At 51.6% G+C, this 23617-nt stretch overlaps 2 protein-coding genes, 2 long non-coding RNA genes and 2 pseudogenes across 4 annotated transcripts; 2 read left to right on the top strand and 4 right to left on the bottom strand.

Annotated features, from left to right (window-relative positions):
* Window positions 1-7155: 7155 nt before the first annotated feature.
* LOC120671406 (putative GDP-L-fucose synthase 2) lies at window positions 7156-8571 on the top strand. The gene is made up of 2 exons (XM_039951710.1): window positions 7156-7668; window positions 7774-8571. The coding sequence occupies exons 1-2, from the start codon at window positions 7202-7204 to the stop codon at window positions 8321-8323; spliced, it is 1017 nt and encodes a 338-aa protein (XP_039807644.1). The 5' UTR covers window positions 7156-7201; the 3' UTR covers window positions 8324-8571.
* A 3440-nt stretch (window positions 8572-12011) lies between these two features.
* On the top strand, window positions 12012-14627 carry LOC120671407 (annotated as a pseudogene).
* A 237-nt stretch (window positions 14628-14864) lies between these two features.
* On the bottom strand, window positions 14865-16911 carry LOC120671404. Its single transcript, XM_039951709.1, has one exon. The coding sequence runs from the start codon at window positions 16836-16838 to the stop codon at window positions 15036-15038; it is 1803 nt and encodes a 600-aa protein (XP_039807643.1). The 5' UTR covers window positions 16839-16911; the 3' UTR covers window positions 14865-15035.
* Window positions 16912-17918: 1007 nt separating this feature from the next.
* On the bottom strand, window positions 17919-22289 carry LOC120669442 (annotated as a pseudogene).
* Window positions 19643-20141, bottom strand: LOC120670264. Its single transcript, XR_005673129.1, has 2 exons — window positions 20058-20141; window positions 19643-19982 (listed from the first exon to the last, which is right to left on the bottom strand). It is a non-coding gene; the product is annotated as an uncharacterized LOC120670264 (long non-coding RNA).
* Window positions 22290-22371: 82 nt separating the features above from the next.
* LOC120668447 lies at window positions 22372-23316 on the bottom strand. Its single transcript, XR_005672438.1, has 2 exons — window positions 22947-23316; window positions 22372-22577 (listed from the first exon to the last, which is right to left on the bottom strand). It is a non-coding gene; the product is annotated as an uncharacterized LOC120668447 (long non-coding RNA).
* Window positions 23317-23617: the final 301 nt, after the last annotated feature.

Raw genomic sequence — 23617 nt, 5'->3', positions numbered from 1 at the left:
CAGCTCCGAGTACTAGAGCACTCGTTACAGGGTGGTGGAGTGTGTAGGCTTTGGGTACGGAACCGGCTAAGCGGCCACACAGGACTCCGAACCACCCCAGGAAACAAGCACCCCCTCTCCAGAGCAGGTCCTTAGGGGTCCGGACCCCTCTCCCAGCAGCAAGAGGGTCCGGACCTGTACGGTAGTCTAGCAACTCAATACAGATCTTAGCTGTAGCGACCAGAGTGGAAGTCCACGCGGGGGTTAGGAAAGTAAAATCTCGAGAATCGAAATGCGAAATAAAATTTGACACAAAGAAAGAACTGGGGCAAATCTTTCCTTTAGAACTTGATATACATGGCTTGCGCGATGGATGCCAGAGGCCGGGTTTACGAGGGCGGACCTCTACCGCTCTGGGCCGCGCGTTAATGCTAGCCGATGGTGCGATGGGTGCCAGAGGCCGGGTTTACGAGGGCGGACCCCAACCGCTCTGGGCCGCACGCTGATTCTATCTTATTACAAATGAAAAATTCATTTCCCTGCTCTGCCTAAGTGTAAAACTTACGCAGATGCTCTATATTCCATGGGTTGGGCAGCGGCACCCCATCTTCTGTGGCAAGGCGAACGCATCCAGGCCGGCATACTTCTGTAACCTTGAAGGGCTCCTCCCAGCTGGGGGAGAGTTTGTGGAGCCCTGCTCGGTTCAGGATCCGTGTCAGGACGAGGTTGCCAGCCCGGAGCTCCCTACTATGCACGAACCGTTGATGATAGCGCATGAGCGCCTGGTTGAAGCGTGCATTTCGGATTGCTGCTCGCCACCTTCGTTCGTCAACAAAGTCCACATCGTCACGCCACAGCTGTTCCTGTATGGATTCGTCAAAAACCTGGACCCGTGGTGAGCCCAGGTGAATTTCTGGGGGAAGGCATGCTTCAGTCCCGTAGACCAGGAAGAATGGAGTCTCCCCGGTGGCTTGGCTGGGTGTGGTCCGGTTGCCCCATAGCATGCACTGAAGCTCACCAACTCATTTGGCACCATGCTTCTTCAAGCAGTTGTAGGTGCGGGTCTTGAGTTCCCTGAGGATCTCTGCATTCGCTCTCTCGATCTGTCCATTGCTGCGGGGATGTGCCACGGACGCAAAGCATAGCTGGATGCCGATGTCCTCGCAGTACTCTTGGAAGAGTCTGCTTTTGAATTGGGTTCCGATGTCCGCGATGATGCGGTTTGGGACACCAAATCTGCACACAATGGACTTGAGGAATGCGACTGCTGATTTCTTAGTGATATTCACCACAGGGGTAACCTCCGGCCACTTTGTGAACTTGTCGATGGCGACGTAGAGGAACCGGTACCCGCCGACGGCCCGGGGGAATGGCCCCAGGATATCAACGCCCCATACGGTGAATGGCCATGAGGGCGGGATCATTTGCAGGGCTTGAGCCGGTGTGTGTATTTGCTTTGCATGGAACTGGCATGCTTTGCAGGACTTTACCAACTCAGCCGCATCCTGGAGTGCTGTCGGCCAGTAGAAGCCATGCTGAAAGGCCTTACCAACAAGCGTGCGAGATGAGGAATGACTTCCACACTCGCCTCCATGGACCTCCGCAAGCAACTCGCGGCCCTCTCCCTGGGAAATGCACCGCATGAGGATACCATTGGACCTCGCGTTTAGCCAATCATACTATACGCTCAGCGGACACATCGTCATCAGGAAGGATATTGTCTTTCAGGTAGTCCCGGATCTCGGAGATCCATGCATCGGGAGCTCCCTGAGTAGGTGGGAGTGGCTCTACGAGGTCTCCAGGATCCTTGACAGAGCTCACAACCCAGGGCGGGCACCACAGGTGGAATGCCGGCGGGACCGCTAGCTTCGAGGCGCTAGCTTGATCCCCTTCACCCAGTTCGGCAGGCTGGGCGGTAGGTCTCAGCAACCGTCTTTCGAAGATGCCCTCGGGCACGGGTGCCCAGGTAGATGCTCTCGCAGAGAGATCATCTGCTGCTGAGTTGAGTTCGCGGGGAACATATTGCAGTTCCAAGGCATCGAAGTCCTTCTCGAGCTTCCTCACGTGGATGAGGTATGCCGCGAGCTGGGAATTGTTGCAGCTGCAATCCCCTCGGACCTGCTTGATGATTAGCTGAGAGTCCCCCTTCACCAGAAGCTCTCGGACCCCTAGAGACAGGGCTTATGTCAGGCCAAAGATCAGAGCTTCGTACTCCACCATGTTGTTGGTGGCCTTGAACTCAAGGTGCACCATGTACTTCAGCTGATCTCCGTTTGGGTCAATGAGGACCACACCAGCTCCAGCCCACTTCTTGCGGACGGACCTATCGAAGAAGAGTGTCCAGTGGGGCTCGGTGAAGACTGGCGTCCTGACTTCCGGCTCCGGGGGTCCGGCGTTGAGGTCTGGACCCCCAAAATTGCTTGGGGAAGGAGTCCATTCCGCTATAAAATCAGCCAGAATTTGGCTCTTGACTGCATGGTGAGGCTAGAAGTATAGTTGGAACTCAGCCAACTCTGCTGTGCGGCACCGCCTTCGGTACCCCCGGCCTCACCGAAAGGACCTCTCGGCGAAGGGTCTTCACGTCCCGCCGGGAGACAAGCTCCCAGCTTCCGCCGTACATTACGTACAGCTTCTTGCGGCGCTCCTCGTTGTCGGAGTCGGAGTTGTCGTGGCCGTAAACGCCCTTCAGCTCCTTAGCGGGGGATTGGTACCCCAGCTCCTTCTCCCCGGCAGCGGTCTCGCTGTCGGAGGCTTTCTCCTTTCCAAGTCGCTGGCGAGTAAGGGCTGAGCCGTCCTTGGAGGACTGCTCACGCCGCCCACTGACCCGCTTCACGAGCTTCTGGATCTCGCGGCAGTTAGCGGCACTGTGGCGAGCAGTGGGATGCACTGGGCATGAACCACAGTTGCCACCTTGCGGGCGCGGGCGTTTGCCATGCGCATTCTGGCCCCCAGCCGCTGCCGCAGCAGCTGGTGCCGCTGCTGCAACGACTGGACCGCTGGGGTGCGGCTCCCCACGACTCTGGTTCTTGTTCTTCTTTTTCTTGCCACCACCCTGGGCGGTGGCCCCGGAGCCACCAGCCTTGGCGTCTCCGTCTTGGGGGGATGAGTGCCATGCGCGGCCCTCAGCGGCCCTGGCACACTTTTCTGCCAGGGAGAAAAGCGTGGTAACGCTTTCCACCTTGTGCATCGCCAGTTTCTCGAGCATCTTCTCATCACGTACCCCCTGGCAGAAATCAATGATAATAGATGCGTCAGAGATACGAGGAATGGTACCCTATACCTTGGTGAAGCGCGAGATGAATGCCCGGAGCGTCTCCCCGGGTTTCTGCCTCACGGCGTGGAGGTGAGCCTCCACACCATGCTGCTGGTACGCACTGGCGAAGTTCGCTGTGAACCTCGCACAGAGCTCCTCCCAGGACTGAATCGTCCCAGGAGTGAGGTTCATGAGCCAAGTCCGGGCTGGCCCAGTCAAGGCTACATGAAAGTAGCTTGCCATGACGGCGTCGTTACCATCAGCTGCTGTGATGGTGGTAACGTACACCTGCAGGAATTCCGACGGGTTAGTGGTACCGTCGTACTTCTCCGGCAGGTGCGGGCGGAACTTGGATGGCCATGCCAATGCGCGGAGGTGCTCTGCCAGCGTAGCGCAGCCCACCCAGCCACCGGGGTGCCCGCCTGTATCCGGGCGTTCACCGGAGGCTTGGGCGCCGCCACGTCCAAGTCGGCGTTGAGGTTGCGGCCCTCAATGTTGAGACGGCGCTCTCGCGCCCTCTCCACGGACATGCGGGCGTCCTCACCCACGCGCCTGCGGTTGAGCTCCGCCCGCAGGTCTTCTGTTCGTGCATCCCTCACTGTGGGGGAGCGCACGGATGCCGACGCACCGCCCTAGCGCCGGTGGTAGGGTACCACCGCATTGCCAGGCGGAGGTCGTTGCCCAGCCCTTGCAGAACTGGGGGAGGCCTGAGCCAGATGGAGGAGACGGTCAATGTCGTCCCGCCACTGCCTCAGGGCGTCTGGCGAGGCTGCAGCAGCCGGAGGGTTGCGAAGCAACTCCCTAGCCGCCGCCAGCGCTCCGCCGCTCGCAGCTTGTGAAGGGGCCCTTGACGGGCGCCCTGACTCTTGCCGACGTGCAGCGCGCGCCGCCGCCGATGGTGGTTGCTCCACAGGCACGGTTGCCCCTGGAGCAGGAAGGCGAGAGGCGTGTGGCGAGGATGACGCCACACCCTCCGTCAACTCCACGTCGTCCACCCAAACCATGGAGACGAGCAAGAGATGAACTGGAACCAGCTATGCCTCTACCTGGCGCGCCAAATGTCGTGGTGTGGTAAACCACAGCCGGGTGGCGGAATGCACCCGCCTAAGCCCAGAGGGTGAGTACTCGGGGGTTAGCTAGGACTAGTTCCATCTCCTGGAAGAACACAATGAACACAGCTGGTTTAGAGTGGTTCGGGCCGCCGGAGCGTAATACCCTACGTTCACTGTGTGCTGTATTGCTTGAGTCTGGGTGAGCTTGGAAAAAACCTCCTTTTGTGTGAGGCGAGCGCCTCCCTTTTATATCTCAAGGGAGGCGCGTACATGGCCGTTGGGACCCCGACAGATGGACCCAACGATGCAGTATAAAACAACGTATTGTTCATATATTATGGCGTTGCAGGCGAAGGAGATCTCATCCCCGGATTTTCCTGGTTTGTCCGTGGGAATCTTCCGACCGGCGTGCTTTGCCCTGTCTTGTCGAAATGGCGCCAGGGTGTAGCGTGCGGCGTTGCCTGCAGCGTAGCTGAACAGTTGTATAGCTTGCGGCGTAGGCGACATTATGGAAAAGTGTCGTGCTGTCGTATCCAATTAATGCGGCAGGCGGTTGCACTGTGTACCTCGGTAATACGCGGTCTACGGTGAGGACTGACAAAGGCTGCCCCGCGAGCTGCGGCGGCAGAGCACGCCTCAACCACCCGCATCGAATGTGGTGGGTGTGCGAGTCTTCCAGCGGAAGACTCGCGCCCGCGCCCGCGCCTGTGGGACACGTGGCGGCTACGGACCCCCATGTGGCGCCCGCGAATGCGCATTTGATGAACATCCACGTCAAACCCTATTCGCGTGGAAAGGTCATGACATTTTTCATGTGCCGTTAACGGTGAGACGAGGAGCAATCACCACTAATTTTGCGGCGCAAACAAAATCAAACGTGTCGATTCTACAAACCAACCGGCGGTGTCGGCGATTTAATCCACCAAGGCATTGTTGGCTATAGCCACGTAAGCACTATTAATTGTAGACCGTGTAATAGGATGTGTATGCACTTGCGCATGATGTACATGTACGATGTTTTGTGCAGTACGGGTTATAACAGTTCCAACGTATACACTCTATAAAGAAAAAAGTTTAATTTACTCCATCCAAATATAGCCGAAGTCTAAATAACCCCTTAAAATATAACTTGGTTCAATTTACCTCATAAACTATACAATTTAGTTCATTTTACCCCATAATAGAATTTGTCTTTTTTGTTTCTCCATACACAAGTCAAATTTAAATTTCAATTTTGCAGGGTAGTGGTGGACATCACAATGCATATTAAAAAAATTATTATAATTTTTTCATCGCTATTTTTCATTTGAACTCTAATGATTAATTTATTATCAAGTATCTAACCTATCAAAATAATAATAATAAAAATAGGATGTGTTTTTCTAACATTTGTTATGACGTGTACTATCATATTATAAAATTTTAACTTAAAACTACATCTATGCATGGAGAAATGAAAAGGAGAAATTGTATTACGGGTAATTTGAACAAAATGGTGTAGTGCAGGGGGTAAAACAAACCAAACAATAGTTTAGGGAGTTATTTGGACTTTGGCTGTAGTTGAAGAGAGTAATTTAGACTTTTTCCCTCTATAAAACCTATAGCGTTAGTGTGCTCTATAAATTACTCTCTCCTATGCACTTATCATATCTATTCTTGATTTGTCATGAGGATTTAGGATCCAGTTTCTTCTTTTATCATTTATTATAGAACCACATATATATACAAGTTTGTTATAAAAATGTATCTAATGATATAGAAACCATAGTATAAAAGGGTTGCAACCACAACTTAAAAAAGCATCTAGTCCCAGTTTCTAACTCCTTTTAAAAAACTTGACCTACAAGGGTATGACAACCCGAGCATTGACTAAGAAGAAGATATTCTTGCACAGGCCAAGAACCCCCCCCCCCACACACACACACTCCCCGCACCTGAACTTCTGCCCCACCTTACACAGGGGGGCCATTGGCCGTTGCCCTTACCGGAACCCGTGTGAGAGCGGGCCGAGACCTGTTTTTTATGTGCTTTGGTATATAGGCAGGCGAGAGGAGTTCTTTAATTTTAGCCTGAAATTTGCTCCCACCAGGAATCAAATTCAGGATCTGAGGAATGCTACTAAGGCCACCTAACCAATCCAGTTAGGATCCCTTCAGTTCCGGTGTGGGAACCAGGACTACAAAATCGGGACTAAAGACCCACATCATTGGTCCCGATTTCCATACCTGGAACTAAAAGACCATAGAACTCAAACTCGAGATGTCTTGTCTTGTATATAGCTTTCTTACCGCTCCATCGACATGGCTCATATGACTCTAGCGGGGATGTTTTCCTTTTAAAATAATTCATGGTTGATCCTTTAGTCCCGGTTGGTAGCACCAACCAAGAGTAGATTATGACCTTATAGTCCAGGATGTTGCTACAAGTTCCCCTCCACCCCTATCTGTTGGAACTGGAGCTAGGCACGAGTCCTAGACGCAAATGTAGCCGGGACTAAAGACAAAAACCGATGTGCAGTTCTGTAGTATTGGGCTGCCTTTATCTTTGTAGGAAATGGAAGCAAAAACAAGCCAATTTCTGGTACTCTACTAAATTGAAAATAGTTAACTTGCATTGTCTCCCTCTTCATCAAATATATGTCGACTTCACGAGCTTAGCTTTTGCTTGCCCACCCGAATTCAGTCCCAGATTTAGCGTGCTCATGGTTCGCAAAATTAGCACGTGCACACACAGGTGGTTCAATGGTCTGCACACGTGCTCTTGCTATGTGAGTGGCCTGAGAAAAACCTTGCAATTAGGAAATACAATTGTTCCCTCCAAATTCGAGAGGAGTTTCGGATCTCTATTTAAGGCCAAGCCACGGCACGGCAGAAACATATACTCGAGCGAAGAATTTAGCTACCTCCAAGTACCAATAATGCCTTCCCACGGGGCTCCACAGCAGGTTGCCAACGATGGCACGTCGTCGTTCCTCGCCGACAAGTCCGCGAAGGTCTTCCTCGCCGGCCACAAAGGCATGCTGGGCTCCGCCGTGCACCGCCGCCTGGCCGCGCTGGGCTTCACCAACGTCGTCGGCCGCACCCGCGCGGAGCTGGACCTCACCTGCGAGGCCGCGGTGCGCAAGTTCTTCGACGCGGAGCGGCCCCGCTACGTGATCCTCGCCGCGGGCAAGGTGGGCGGCCTGCACGCCAGCTCGGCCGCGCCGGTCGACTTCATGACCGAGAACCTCCGCATCACCACGAACGTCCTCGCCGCCGCCCGGCTCTGCGGCACCGTGCGCAAGCTGCTCTTCGTCGCCACCTCCGCCGTCTACCCCGCGGACGCCCCCCAGCCGATCCCGGAGTCCGCGCTCCTCGCCGGCCCGCCGGCGCCGGGGAACGAGTGGTATACTTGTCAACACTAGCTAGCTTGCAAGTGTGCACGGCTGCGAGCATGAGCTAGCAGACAGAGGTAGGAGATATTAACACGGGAGGAATAAACTGCGTGCAGGTATGCTATCCCCAAGATCGTGGGCATCAAGATGTGCCAGGCCTACCGCGCCGAGCTCGGCATGGACGCCATCGTGGCGGCGCCCAACAACCTGTACGGCCCGCGCGAGCCGTTCCCGTCGGAGAGCTCCCACGTCATCCCGGCGCTCATCCGCCGCTTCCACCGCGCCAAGGCCGCCGGCGCCCCCGAGGTCGCCGTCTGGGGCTCCGGCCTCCAGCTGCGCGAGTTCACGCACGCCGACGACGCCGCGGACGCCATCGTGCTGCTGATGGACAGGTACTCGGGCGCCGAGCACGTCAACATCGGGAGCGGGCGCGAGGTGACGGTGCGCGAGCTCGCGGAGATGGTGAGGGAGGTGGTCGGGTACGAGGGGCGGGTCGTCTGGGACACGAGCCGGCCTGACGGCGTGATGAGGCGGCTGCTGGATAGCTCCAAGATGAGGGAGATGGGGTGGGAGCCCAAGGTCGAGCTGCGGGATGGGCTCAAGAAGTTGAACGAGGGATACCTGCGTAGCAGCGTCGTCACCAACTTTGAAACCGTGAACAGATGAACTCAAGCGCGTACATGGACTCCGTGTATCTGAGAGACTGAGACTGTCAATCTGCTGGTGCAGCTTGGTCTGTAATAAACTGGTAAAAATATTCGGAAATATTAAGAAACAGACGTCCGGACAGTTAAAAAATTGTGCACTCTAATATATATATGTTTCAATATAATTGATCTTTGATGTTGCAACTACTATTTTCACATGTTTCATGGTGAATGTTGCGCGCATGAAACATGATATTCATGTTGCCGCGGAATTTTCGTATCTAAGAGTCAAACGATTTAATTATTTTTTTCATATTTTTCAATGTTGCACCTATATATTTTTGATGTGGCAGATGTCTTGTTTCGATGTTGCGATGAAATGTCCGATGGAAAAGTTTTTATCGGACATCCGGGCGCTAGCAAACACGTAAAATATTTGAATTGCATACAGTATTTGACACGGAGGATTGCTTCACGCTAAATTACACAGTATATAGAAAAAGAACATCAAATTTAATTTAAGACAACACTGACAATGCAAGGTAGGGGCATATATTCTGGAGGACAAATGGATCGGACAATCCTTCATAGAATCAACCTGAGAGTTCATCAGTCGATCCTTGCCAACCGTATCAATTTCAGCCATACGATCGATGTGATTTCTTCAGGTCCTGGTCGACTAACATCTCTCTCTCACAGGGTGACCCACAGTACCTCCTTAAAACACACGTGACAAGCTCATATCCAAACGTGCCTTACCAATTCCCATGATGACGACGACGACGACGACATCGTCTTTTGTCCTAGGCAAGTTGGAGTAGCCTAGAACCCAAAAGAAAGATAGGGTAGAGATGAAATCTAAAAGAAATAAAGGTTACGGTTCAGGTACGTTGTTGATAGATAGTCTCCAAACGCTCCTATCCAAAACTAACTCTTTATAGATATTTCAATTGTTTCTTTTAACCGACTCATTCCAAGTGAGTTTTGATCTACCTCTACCACTTTTTAAATTATCGACAAAAGAAAGGTAGGCTAGAGATGAAACCCAAAAGAAACAAATGTCACGGTTCAGCCACGTTGATAGCTAGTCTCCAAGCACTCCTATCCAAAACTAACTCTTTAGAGATATTCCAATTGTTTCTCTTAACAGACTCATTCCAAGTCAGTTCTGATCTATCTCTACCACTTTTTACATTATCGACCCGTTTTAGAACCCCACTACGCACCGGCGTCTCAGGAGGTCTCCATTGGACATGTCCAAACCATTTCAACCGATGTTGGGTAAGTTTCTCTTCAATTAGTGCCACCGCAACTCTATTCCAAATAACTTCGTTTCTAACTCTATTTCTCCTTGTGTGCCCGCAAAACCAACGCAACATACACATCTCTGCTACACTCAGTTGCTGGACATGTTGCATTTTTTATAACATCTCTCACGTTGCCTCGTCCTACATCGACCAACCCACCACCACCATTGCCCCCCACCCACCTGGCCCCTCCTCTAGGACCGTTGATCATGGAATCTCCGGCAACCAGGAACCCTAAAGTTCCGTCGCCTCGACCCCCACCCAAACCGCCGCGACCTCACCGGCGGCCGTCCCGCCCACCTACCATCCCTCCCCGACCACCCCCTCCCCTTGCCCCTAGTTCGCCGGCTGCCCCCTCGGCGCGAGGTAGAAGATGGGCAGAGCTTGTGCGACGCGGGCACGCCTACTCTCGCGAGCAATAAATAGACGCCACACCCTCATATCGGACAGGCCATGAGAAGCGCTATCTGCGACACCAAGATCGTAGTCGCACGCGCTAGGTATAAAAAAACTTGACCTACGGGGTAAGACCGCCCTCACGGCATTGTTTGAGAGGTAGAATGATCTTCTCACAGCAGGCTAAGAAAAAAAAACCCGAATCCCTCCGTACACACTATTTCCACCATGGGCGCGACGTATAATCCGCCCTATTTCCACCCCAATTTCTCCTCCACGACCGGGGGGGGGGGCGCCGAAGAAACGAAGCCCAGCATACATGGCAGATAGGCTTTGGCGTGTGCTTATTTGGAGGAGTGCGTGCATCCGCCGTCCTGGCCCGGTGAGGAGCCCGCTAGCTAAGCCCAAGCCCAGGACATCGTTGGTGGTGGGGGGTGGGGGTCTTTCCATTTGATTGGGCCCGTGGTCGAGCTTGGGTATGCGAGAGCCCAGAAAGAAGTCCAGAACCACCTGGCTCGTGTTTAGCTTGGCTGGTTGAGAGTTCGGTACCCCGCGCGGGACGCGTGCTCAGCGTCGGCGAGCGGGGTGCGCACGCAGAGATGCTCTCGCTCGCTCATCGCACGTGCCTGCCTGGCTCACCGCCCATCAGATCTGGCGTCAACAAACTCGGGCCCGGTTCCTCCTCGTCACCACCCCCAGCCACGTGGCCGCGGGCGAGCCCTTGCACGCACGCCAAGTCTGTTGCGGCACTCGCCACGACAATCTCGAGTCTCGAGCCCCGTCGTTCACATGCCCGGGTACGGCTGGTCACCGGCCGACTCCGGGTTCCTCCACGTCTTCCGTGCGATCAGACACAGGCAGCTCGGGCGGTGCACGGTTCGACGGGCCGCTGTCCAACCCGAAAGTCCACGACCGGCGGAAACTTCGCTCGCAAACCCCTCTCAAGTTCGAACCCCCGTCGAATTCAATTCCCGAACACGAGTCAACCCGAGGTCGCCTTCGTGTCCAACACCAAGTCACTAACACCCACTCCGCTGTCCGCTCCGCTCCAGGCGCCATGGATGCCCGCTTTCTGTGATGCCAGGGTCACCCGTGACATCACCCGCGGGAGTCCACGGTCAAACCGCGATCCAGCCCATGCCCAACCAAGCCGCCCGCCCCATGCCCCTCGCCCCGAGCCGCCCATCACGCCAACTCGGCCAACCTCCCCACCCGCCCACGCCAAGGCCACGGGAGCGACCCGGATGCTGGTAGTATAAACTATAAACGTCCCCGTGGTGGATGCCAGCGTGAGCGAGTTCGAGACGGCGCCGGCCGCAGGGGTGTGTCCGTGTACCCCCCGCGAGCCCTTGCCGAGACGGAGCCCAACCGCCCCGCCCGCCCGGGGGCTTTCGGAATCCGAGACGTAAAGGCGCGACCCAACTGCCCCACCCGCCCCGGTAAATCTATTTATCGCTCGCACAATTTTTGGACGCGACGTCGTAGAAGCACTCACCCTCCCCAGTTCATCTTCTACCTCGCGACAGAGGAGGGGGCGCTGCCCCGGCGAGCAAGGGGGGAGGGGGAGGGGCGGGAATGGGTTGTAGGTGGGCGGAGCGCCGGCGGCGAGGTCGCGGCGGCCGGGGTGGTGGCGGGAGGCGGCGGAGCTTATGGATCCGAGTTGCTGGGGGTTGGGGGGGCTCACCGGACCTAGAGGAGGGCTCGGCAGCGGCGGCTGCGGCGGCCCGGCGGCGGAGGCGGTTCGGCCGGCGAAGGGCGCGGCGGCGCTGGAGCGCCGCCGGCCGGCCGGGGCCGGACCCCCGGTGGGCGGTGCCGGCGGCGGGGACGAGAAGAAGGTGGCACGGCGGCGGCCGGACGGCGCGACGGCGAGCTTGGTTGGCGTTGGCGGCGGTGGAGAGTGGCGGCGGAGGCATCAGGGGCAGCGCCGGAGCTCGGGAGGCTGTGGAGGCGGGGGAGCAAGGGCGGGGCGGCGGCCGGCCCTGCTTCTGCGACGCGATGCGCCCCCCTCGCATATGCGGGGAATAGATCCCCGCGCCGCCCGGGGGCTTTCGGAATCCGAGAGGTAAAGGCGCGGCCGTCCCCAGAGCCCCGCTACATATAAGGCCCGCCCCGTGTGCGCGGCGCGGCCGCAAGCCCAAAGACACGCGAGTTCCCCTGTCCGGCCTCTCTCCCACGCACGCCAGGGTCACGGCTCGCGCGCGCGGGTGGACGAGGAGGAGCAGACATGGCGACGGAGACGGTCACGACGATGGTGACGGTGACGGCGACGGCGACGGCGACGGCGACGACGCTGCTGGAGAAGCGGCACGGCGGGGTGTGCTGCGGGCGCGCAGCCGCCGCCGCCGGCGGCGTGGTGCTCTCGTCGCGGGAGGACGGGGGCGGGGTCGAGGGGAAGCAGCTGCCGCGGCTGGTGCGGTTCGAGGAGCTGCCGGACTACCTGCGCGACAACGAGTACATCCACGCGCACTACCGCTGCGAGTGGTCCGTCCGCGACGCGCTGCGCAGCGTCTTCGCGTGGCACAACGAGACGCTCAACGTCTGGAGGTAAGCACGCACCCACCCCCGCCTTGCCCGCCGGCCGCCGAGGCGCCTCTGTTCCTCCCCTCCCCTCTGCTTCTGCTTTCTCCGGTCCCTGGCTGATCTGACTCCTCCTCCTGATTGCGATGTACGCTTGCAGCCACCTGGGCGGCTTCTTCCTCTTCTTCTACCTCGCCGTCGCCAAGGAGACGGGGAGGGTGGCCGCCGCCGCCGCCCCGGCATCGTGACGTTCGTCCTGACGTCCGCCAACGCGTCGTGGGAGACCCGCAGCGGCAACTCGGTAAGCAACGCAACGGAACCTTCAAACAAACTTTTCCGTCTCCGAGTCTAGACTTTTTTCACAAACCACAAACCCGATGAGAAATGCAGCCAAGAACACATACCTCCCAGCTGTGCAAATCATTGTCAGCTAGCTCGGCCACTAACCCAGCAGAATCTCCAGGCGCCCACACCTGCATGGCTGCATTGCATCCACTCCATCACCGTTTCTCCCGAAACAATAGTATAGTATTACGCACAGAATATATAATATATTTATAAAAAATTGTACTAGTACTAGTGTAGCATACAGCTCGAAGAAAAACCCCCCGCCGGATCGATCGTGAGGGTCCCTTTTTAATCGTTGTTTTTGGTATACGTGTCATAAGTTTGACTCGATTTGTAGAAAATGTGTGCAATATTTATATTTTCAAATAAATTTATTAAAAAATTAAATTAAAAATCTATCTAATTATATCAATTATGTATCATAAATATTAATATTTTTATATAGAATTAATTAAAGTTATTTCTTGAAAAGTGAAAACAATTATTTAGGGACGGAGAGAGTACATCGTTGTCTCTGTCATCATCGAGAAAAAAGAACAATCTGGTAGGAAAACGGTTGCACACTGTGCGTCAGTCTCCGCTAGCTGGACTACTACTTTGTTTCCTAATCGATCATCGATCCCCACTCACCTAACTGAATTCGTCGAGCTGTTCCGTTGAGACTTTCAGCTTCCGGCCAGCTAACTGAAAAGGCAATCATCGCGTCCCGGGTCTTCAGGCACCAACTTGCAGTGCAGGCCTTTTGTCCTAATAAAAATCCATGTCGTTTGTTGCACATGGCGAGATCGAGTGCCACAGCATTTTTTTAAATCATGCATGTCCAAACAAATTCCAGATTTGTTTCAGTGGTCTTCTAAAGCTGAAAATTTTCTTCAGTAATTGCCATGGTTAACAGCTTACGAGTTGTGTATTTTTTTTTAAAAAAACAAGATGTGTGATTGTTGATGGTAACCTGATGGTGTTTTTGATGCTTTTTTTCAGAGCTTGGTGGCGAGCACGGACTTCTCGGGCGTGTTGGCGAGCGGGGGCAGCGGCCTCGCCGGCCAGGCGGTGCCGCGGTGGCCGCGGACGGTGTTCCCGGCGGGCGCGATGACGTGCCTGGCGGTGAGCGCCGCGGCGCACCTGCTGGCGTGCCACTCGCGGCGCTTTAACCGCCTCTTCTGGCAGCTCGACTACGCGGGGATCGCCGTGATGATCGTCGCCTCCTTCTTCCCGCCGGTGTACTACGCCTTCCTGGGCGACGCCGGCCCGCAGCTCCTCTACCTGTCCCTGATCACCGCGCTGGGCCTGCTCGTGGTGGGGCTCATGCTGTCGCCGGCGCGGTCGTCGCCGCGCCTCCGCCACCTCCGCGCCGGCCTGTTCGTGTGCATGGCGCTGTCGGGGGCGGTGCCGGCGCTGCACGCGCTGGCGCTCCACTGGGGGCACCGCGAGTGCCACCTCGCCCTGGCGCTCGAGCTCGTCATGGGGCTCGTCTACGCGGCGGGCGCCGGGTTCTACGTCAGCCGGGTGCCGGAGAGGTGGAGGCCGGGCAAGTTCGACTGCGTCGGCCACAGCCACCAGATCTTCCACGCGCTCGTGCTCGTCGGCGCGCTCACGCACTACGCCGCCACGGCCATCCTCATCAACTGGCGGGAGGCCATGGCCGCCGCCGGCGGGGCGCCAGCGTTGACATTGTGACTTGTGGCTCGCTGGCGGAACAATGTATATGTAGGCAAAGGGTGCGCAATTGATTCGTTCATTCATTCATTCTTTGTACTCGACATGACGACATGCATCAATCAAAAATATTTGTTCTTCTTGGCATTTCATATGCAAATTATATATGGAATCGCCAACGCCCGTGCCGTGGCATCAATCTCGCCATCACCAACTCCTCCACCAAGTTTTCCTATTTTCAGCAGTGCGCGATGAAAACATGAGACTTGGTGAAATAACAATCTAAATAATAAAAGAAAATTCCACATGTCATACAAAACAGAGAAAAGTTGCAGATCTAAATAAATTACAATGATAAGATTTCAAATGCATTTCGAAACCGTCTTAGTTTTTCGCACCTGAGGCACCAAAATCAGTGGAATGCAAAACACAAAAACTACGGATTTCAGTGAAGAAACACAGCATGTGTATGAAGCAGAGAGCGAACCTAATTTACCCTCCAGCCGATCAGTCAAAGACAACGAGCTTCCGGTACTCCGGCCCGGAGATGGCCTTCTCCATTATAGCTCTCGGTGATATTACCCCATCGTTGTCCAGGAACAGCTTCACAAAGTTCTTGGAGAAGCCGCTCACCATAGCTACCCCCTTCTGACTCGCTGTCACAGGCACGGACATGGAGTCCCTCAGGTTCCAGAACACTATCTCCGGCACCACCGCGCCATACCCGGCCTCCTCGAACTTCCTCGTGATCGCCTCGTAGTCTGTCTCCCACGGCCTCGATGACGCCTGGTCGAACTCCATGTCGCTGAACACGAACACCTTCCTCACCATCTGCTCCGGGGGCAGCTTGAAGGTTTTCGCGAGGCCGAGGAGCTTGTCGAACACTGCTTGGAAGTCGGTGTTCATCATCCAGTGCATCTGACGGATGAAGGCTGTCTTCTCCGTGAGGGTCGTGCCAGTTATCTTATGCAGCTCAGGCTTCGCGCTGAAGGTGATGAGCCGGTGGTGCCACGGCTCGTCGCTGAGCTCGGAGACGAGGAGGCCGAGCGCGACGCAGACGTCCATGGGCAGGCCGGACATGCTCCCCGACACGTCGCAGATGGCGACGCAGTTGCTGAGCTTGCCGAGCGCCCGCAGATCGCTGACCATGCGCTCCCACTGCAGGTCGGCGACGCCGTCGCCGTCGACGGACGCGAGGATCTCGTGAGGGAGCAGGGCGCCCGCCGCGATCGTCGCCTTGCCGGCCTTGACGTCCTCGAGGTACTTCTCGAAGTGCTCGGCGTCGTGCTTGAGGAAGAGCTCCCGGTATCTCCTCATCGCCCTTGAGGCGACGCGCGGGTACACCACGTCCCCCCACGCCTGAGCCGTGATGAAGATCTCCGGGAGCTGGAGGGCGCGGCGCAGGGACGCGAGCGCCTTGCGGAGGCGGTTGCGGACCTGGTAGACGTAGTGGACGTCCGCCATGTCCTCGGGGAGATCGAGCGCCGACCCCTTGGGGAAGAGGCGGCGCGCGATGGCCTCGCTGAGGAGCGTGGAGCGGTCGTAGCGGCAGTTCAGCGACGGGCACCATTTCCCGGCGAGGGAGATCTCGTAGATCTTGCCGTCGGCGAGGCTCCGCAAGTCCCTGGCGAGGAGGTCGGCGAACATGTCCGCCGTGCAGTCGTGCAGGAACCGGTAGTTCGGGTCACCGCTGTACCTCTCGACGGCTCTTGCCGCGGCCTCCGCGCGCCACCTCCGTTCGACCTTCCGTTCGAGCTCCTGGAACGCGGCGGCGCACTCGTTGGTGTCCAGGCGGAGCAGCCCCTGGGCGGCGCCGACGAGGCGGGTCTCGACCTTCTTCCCCGGCCTCTTGGCGGAGACGGCGCCGCCGACGATGCGGTGGAGGATCTCGGGGAGGACCTTGAGGTAGCCGAACTCCACGATGGCGGGCGCGTTGAGGGCGAGCGTGACCGGGTGGCACTCGTGCATCCAGAGCGCGGCGGCGTAGAACCCCCTCCGGTCGGACTTGCCCGTGCCGCGCACGCCGAGGAGGTTGCACGCGAGGCGGAGCGCCGTGTTCGGCTCGGCGGCCCACGCGTCGGCGAGGAGGGAGGCGACCCTCGCGGCCGGCGTGCCGGGGACGACGTGGAAGAAGAAGTCGAGGCAGGGGTCCCCCGAGGAGGCGAACGTGGGCGACGAGTTCTCCGTGAGCCGCTTCGCCGGCGGCGGCTTCGTGGGCGCGGACGCCGCCGGGATCGCGGCCGCGGCGCGGAGGAATTCCCCCGGTGGGCCGACGAGGCTGGAGGATGCGGCTCGCCGGCACGCCGCCATTGGGTCGCGGCTAGGGTTTAATCACGAGATTTTTCCTTTTAATTCGTCTATTAGGCAATGGGCGCGCGGTGAGTACTGAGGAGAGGACCTGATGGTGTGGGGCCGGAGCTGTCACGGTCACGGGTGAGGCGTTGACCAGGATGGGAAGATTAGTGAATCAGTCTGCCCTTTAATAAGCACGAAAAGTGTACTGGTCAGTTAAACGTAAAAACAGTATCTTCAAAGTTCAACTACTAATAGTGTGCTTCAATACCGGACGTGTAACATCTCGAATACAGATAGATTTACGAAACCACCACGGACAGCAGAGGCCAGTTCTGTTCGAACATCTAGGAGCCGATTCATGACCACACTATAAGCTCAAACACAGCTATTTCGCGGGAGATGATATCACTATATATCCCCTTCGATTTCTATGCTATAGGAGCAGCCAGGTCCACGTTATTATCCTCAGGCCCTGGTTATTATCCCTATACATGTGAACGCAAAAAAATTTTGCGACGGAATTTTACCAATTTGAAGTACTAAATGAAGTCTATTTACAAAACTTTTTGCACAACTGTTGCAAATCATGGATTAAGTAGGCTCATTAGATTCGTCTCGCGATTTACAGTCCATCCATGCAAAAAGTTTTGTAAATAGACTTCATTTAGTACTTCAAATTAACAAAATTCCTTCACAAAATTTTACGTTTTTACGTTTTTGCGTTTACAGGGTATCGCTGCCCGGGTTGCTGTCAATCTCTCTGACAGGTCTCTTGTCCCTAAGGCCCTATTTGTTTCCATCAATTTTTTTTAGCACCTGTCACATCAAAATGAATCTTACTATTTAGGAATATCAAATAAAATTTATTTATAAAACTTTTTTAATAGATGGGTGCTAATTTGCGAGACGAATCTAATGAGCCTAATTAATCTATAATTTGCTACAGTGATGCTACAGTGACCATCTGCTAATTACAGATTAATATTCCTCATTAGATTCATCTCGAAATTTAGCTTCAGGACTCTGCAGTTAGTTTTATAATCGGATTTTATTTAATATTAATAAATATTAAAATTCTCTTGAATGTGATATAGTCTAAAGTTTAGCTCTTGAAACCAAACAACCCCTAAGACGTGCCGACGCATTCTTCATCACCTTGTACTTCAGATCTTTCTTATATTCAGAGGCATCGATGATGACACAACAATCTGCATCCACTTCTCCATTGAAAACCATCTCAGATAGCTTCGTCGTTACATTCTTTTGCAGCCACCTCCTTATGGACCTTGCACCATTAAGCTGTGAATAATGTAGACATGCCAGGTATTAATAGCAAGACATCAAAGTACGTTAGTAGGAAAGGCGATATAATGCTTACAGGGTTATGGGGTTCAGACAAGACAACATCCAAAGCAGCATCGCTTGCAGAGAGAGTTATGCCCTTATCAGCAGCACGAGCAACGATGCCTTTCATCTGAACGTTAGCAACATCCCTCAGTTTATCTTTTGTTAGTGGCTCAAAAATGACAAGCTCGCTCATCGTGTTTAGGAACTCAGGTCTGAAATGTTTCTGTGCCTGCCCGGAGAAACATATTTATCATCACTTAATTATACCAATGCTATTTGATGATTAAACATTCAGAGTGACTAGGGCTTGCCTACCTGCTTAATGACAAGGTCACGTGCAATATCCATTGATTTTTCACCGGATATTGCTTCCATTAGGTACTCGACTCCAAGATTTGAAGTCATAATGATGACTGTATTCTTAAAATCAACTGTTCTGCCTTTACCATCAGTCAGCACACCTTCATCAAGGAGCTGGAGAAAACCATTAAATATTGCAGGGTCGGCCTTCTCAATTTCATAGAAAATGGTGACACGGTACGGCCGCTGCCTGATTTTCTTAGTTAGCTGTCCTCCATCCTCATGGTCATGATAGCTTCAAGGAAAAATAAAACTTTGTGTAATGATCAACATGATTCTAAAGTTGATCTTGCGTAAGTTGCATAAATCAGAAAAACAAGATGCAAGAAGATGTGTGGCTGAAAAATGTAGTGAGGGAATGAAATGGCATAAAACCTGGGAGGTGCTCCAACGAGACGCAACCATGGAAAACAAAACCGCTCGATAATCGCGATTATCGGTAAAATTTATTGTTATCGATGCTAACTGAAAACGTAAACCGACTGAAATTTCGCTGGATTTCAATGGAAAATTCAAAAATTTAAAAAAATTCATAAAAAGTAGAGAACTTATTTTTATAAAAAACTAGACCTTCTCTTGATTCCAGAATGTTGTCACATGTTGAAAGGAACAATTGTTTGCTCAGGGAAAAAATATTTTTATCTAACTTAAGTCAGACATATGCTGCCAACTTAAGTCAGAAAAATCCGACTCGTTTTGAACATATCATGAAGATAATAGATAGGAGGATGTCCACTGTCATGCTAGGGACTTATGTGCAATGTGCTAGTGTTTTGAATCCGATGGTGAATTATACCATGGGGACAACAGATTCGTTAATGACAAATCTTCGCAAATGTTTAGAAAGGATGTGTGATACAAACACAGCGGCTGCTGCACTTCAGGAAGCTGTGTTTTTTAAGCAAAAGCGAGGAGATTTTGCTGGAGAGCTAGCTAGGAGGATGGACACTGATCATGCTACTTCACCAGCTAGTTGGTGGTCTATGTTTGGTAATGATACTCCAACACTTCAACGCCTTGCAATGAAGCTTCTCTCTCAATGTGCCTCATCAAGTGGATGCGAGAGGAATTGGAGTACTTTTGCCTTCATCCACACAAAATTGCGAAATCGGTTGGGACACAAGAAGTTGCATCAGTTGGTTTTTGCGAACTACAACCTTCGACTTCGTATCCAGCGAGCAGGAAGCACAGTTGAGCCTAGTGACTTTGATCCTGTGAGTAGAATGATGGATCTTTCATTCTATCACCAACGAAGTGCTATTCAAGATTGGATGGAGCACGGCAGATCCAATGCCCCTCCAACATTGGATGAGGACTCTGATATTAGTGATGTTCCCCTTCCTAATCCAATGTTCACTTCTTTGGCAGAGGACAATGAAAATTTAGAGCAATGGGCAGGTGAGAATGTTGGTGATACACATCTTGGCAAGAGGAAGACAAAAGTTCTCCGACCTGGGCCACCAGAAAAGAAGGGAAAAATGATTAGGAGCCCTCAAGAGGAAGAGTTTGCGAGCAATGAGACAACACCTGAGCCTAGTGGTGGTGATGATGAAGGCAACACCGATGATGACGATGACGATGATGATGACAATGATGGAGGGAGTGGTTATCCTGTGAACTATGAAGTTTGTATGGACTATGCACTGGTTTATTTATATGAACTATGCACTTCGTGGTTTGTATACATGTGCAAATTCATGTGCTTTATGCAATTTCATGGGCAAAATATGTAAACATATTTATTTCTTAGGCAATCCCATATGCAAAATTATGCATGTATGTGTAATTTATCTAATATAATATAATACATAACCTAAAAAATTAAATACTATCAAACCTTTATATTTTTTCCACTGCCAAAACACATTTTCAGTAGGTGAAGCGATAAATCGTTCGGTTTGCATCGATTATCGACGATGAATTATCGATTTTTATTTTTTGAATTTGGGTCCCTTTACCAATCGGTTTTGGCGATTTTTCACTGATTTTCAATCGATTATCGTTACCGGAGCGCACTGATAAATGTTGTATCACCGGTAATGTAATCCTTGGACGCAACACCGAGTGACTGCTATCATATTCAGACATGTAGAACCGAATCAACATCTTCTCACTGTCAAACAGTTGTTCTGCAAGAGCCTTCGCAAGTTCTGTCTTCCCAACACCAGTTGATCCCAAAAAAAGAAAAGAGCCTATTGGTTGGTCTGATCCAGCCCAGCCCTTGACCTTAGCACTGCTTGTGCAACCAAATTGACTGCTGCATCCTAGCCAGCAACTCGCTCACGCAATCTATCTGCCAGGTGCATTAACTTCTCCTTCTCATCTCGATCAAGTGTGTTGACAGGAATGCCAGTCCATTGACTCACAACCTTCAAAGTAACATTACAATGTAATGAGGTCTTGTTTAGATCCTAAAACACAAAATGCTAAATTTTTGTAAATTGCTTGCATGATGTACTAAATGTAGTAAAAAAATAAATCGCATTACACAAATGGACTGTAAATCGCGAGACGAATCTAACGAGCTTAATTATGACGGGATCAGACACTAAATTGCTACAGTAATACTACAGTAAATATACTCTAATGATGAATTAATTAGACTCATTAGATTCGACTCGTAGTTTACAGACGAGATCTGTAATTAGTTTTGTGATTGGTCTACATTTAATACTTCAAATATTGAATATTCCCATCCAAAAACACAAAAATGTAAAATACAAAGTGATCTAAACACACCCTGAGTTAGTATCTAGCATTGTGGACCGATGGGCACAAAAATCCTACCGCTTGAATATTTAGGTTAATCAACCTTGTACATGGGACAACTAACAAAAAAAAGTAAAAGTTGTATCGGGCTGTAATAAAAACCACCATCTGATGAACGAAATACACATACATATATTCTTCAACCTCATGAGGTCATGTGCCAATAGCGACTGAAGATTGTGACGTACTATACTGCATTTGTTTGTCCACGACTTTTATTTGGAGAAATAGATCCGCAAACCTTTAGGTGGGAAATGATTTCTGTCTACGGGGTTAGCTCTACCAATTTTCAGTTATTACAAATGCTTTCTGCCTAAACAAGGCTTGAGACAAAAAAAAAGATTTTGCAAGGACGAAATAAATGCTAAAGTACCTCTTCTGGTGCTTGTAGAGGTGCGGAATCAATTAGTAGGCATTTTGCTTTCCCCACAAGTTCGTGTAGAGGTGAGCCACTCTCTGCAACCACTCCTACAGTGCCTGAAAAGGGCTTATAACTCTCAACATCATACTACAAAAAATCTGTTGATCCATGACGATTAAATTTCGTCACAGATCACTAAAAACCATCATAAAACAGTATCTATGACGATGTCAAATTGCGTCATGTATTGAGCGTCACAGATTACACCTCGTGACGTTTCTTAAATTTTCGTCATGAATTGCTTGATCCATGACGTTTTGAAATCGTCATAAAATGTCCCGGGCCCCCAAAGCCCAACCCAAACCTATTTTCTATGACGAAAATAAACGTCACAAATAGTATAATTTTCGTCACGAATTCAATTGCCATGTCACACATTGATGACATGGATGATGACATGGCTGTTGACACGGTGTTGACATGGATGGCAATGATGACGTGTAAATTAACGTGGATGATGACATGGCTGGTGACATGGCAATGACATGAAAAGTGGTGCTGACATGGCAGGTGACATGGCGATCGACGTGGCAATTGATGTGGCAGGTGACATCAGCACCAAAGCCCATTTGTGAATGGGCCCAATTCCGTGGACCACTAAGTTGGGCCTAATTTCAACTCAACATTAATTACCAACAAACAAGATTAAACTTTATACACGAGCCATATAAAAAAACAGCCCACAGAATCAGTTTCAAAATTAGAATGCTGTTACATCATACATCTCAAGTTTTCCAGCATCACATCACATCACACATCAAACAACAGATCACATAAGTTTTAATCCAGCATCAAGTTTTGCATTGAGCTCAGCTTGCTTCATGTTCATCTCTCTTGATCCTCCCATGCTTTGTTTCCTAACAAAAAAAGATTAAGAAGCATTCAGCTGGAATCTTCAAAAACATTGCTACAAGATCACTAATTAGAAAAGGGACTATATCAAGCATGAATATTTTATGCAGATCTTGTTTTAACCACATTCACCTAGACTTTAGAGATAATGCAATCAAGAGTTCAAGACAGATAGGATGGTAAAGTGGTTATCACAACTATCCATGGGGCTGAGTGAGAAAATACAAAGTATATATGAATCAGAATCATGGATTAGAGCATTAATAGTGAGCTTGCCATAATTCCTTGACTTTATCTTAGGTGAAGTAATTTAAATAACTGAGCCAAGAGGATTATGAAATAACTCTATCTCACATGAAGTAAATGATATATACCATGGTTAAATCTGTGCATCCTGCCTTGCTTGTCCTGTATCTTGAACCCAAAGGTGTTTGATAAACTAGAATCTGGATAAAAGGCAGATCTTCCTATATCTGTTGCCTCAGATGCCACCTTTGTTGATCCTTCACTGAGAAAATATATGCAAGGTAAATTAGACATGGAAGAGGACACAAAAACCATCAGAATGTAAGATTGGGATGGAAAAGCAACACTATTCTGGAGTCATCATCATCTAAGAGACTGAAACCAAGGATCACATAACAGCAGAAGACATCCTGCAACTTGAAAGAGAAAGAAATTCAGACAGTAGTAAGAGTAGCAACGCACAGTAGGTTTCATCAAGAATATGAACCAGCAGCAGCAAAGTTTGAAACCTGCGGAAGTTGAAGTTCCACAAAATCCAATAGACCCTTTCTTCATCGGACAGTCAGCTAGCTAGCTTGCTTGCCCAGTACTAGTCCACAATAAGTATCGTCTAAACAATATAAAATAGTGAATGAAGTCAAAAAAGGAGATGCTGCGTCGTTCTATCATCAATAAAATTAGGATTAGATTGCATCATCAAGAATAAACAAGAACTATTAGCTCTTCCCAAAAATAGTTTGATAACCAAACTAGGACTTTTTTCAGCAAGTGATATTAATCAATCTGAGATAAACCGCAT

Source organism: Panicum virgatum, chromosome 4N, assembly GCF_016808335.1.
Source record: "Panicum virgatum strain AP13 chromosome 4N, P.virgatum_v5, whole genome shotgun sequence".
Classification (NCBI taxonomy): Eukaryota; Viridiplantae; Streptophyta; class Magnoliopsida; order Poales; family Poaceae; genus Panicum; species Panicum virgatum.
Note: the sequence above shows the minus strand (reverse complement) of the source record. Positions and strands in the feature narration are given on the sequence as shown.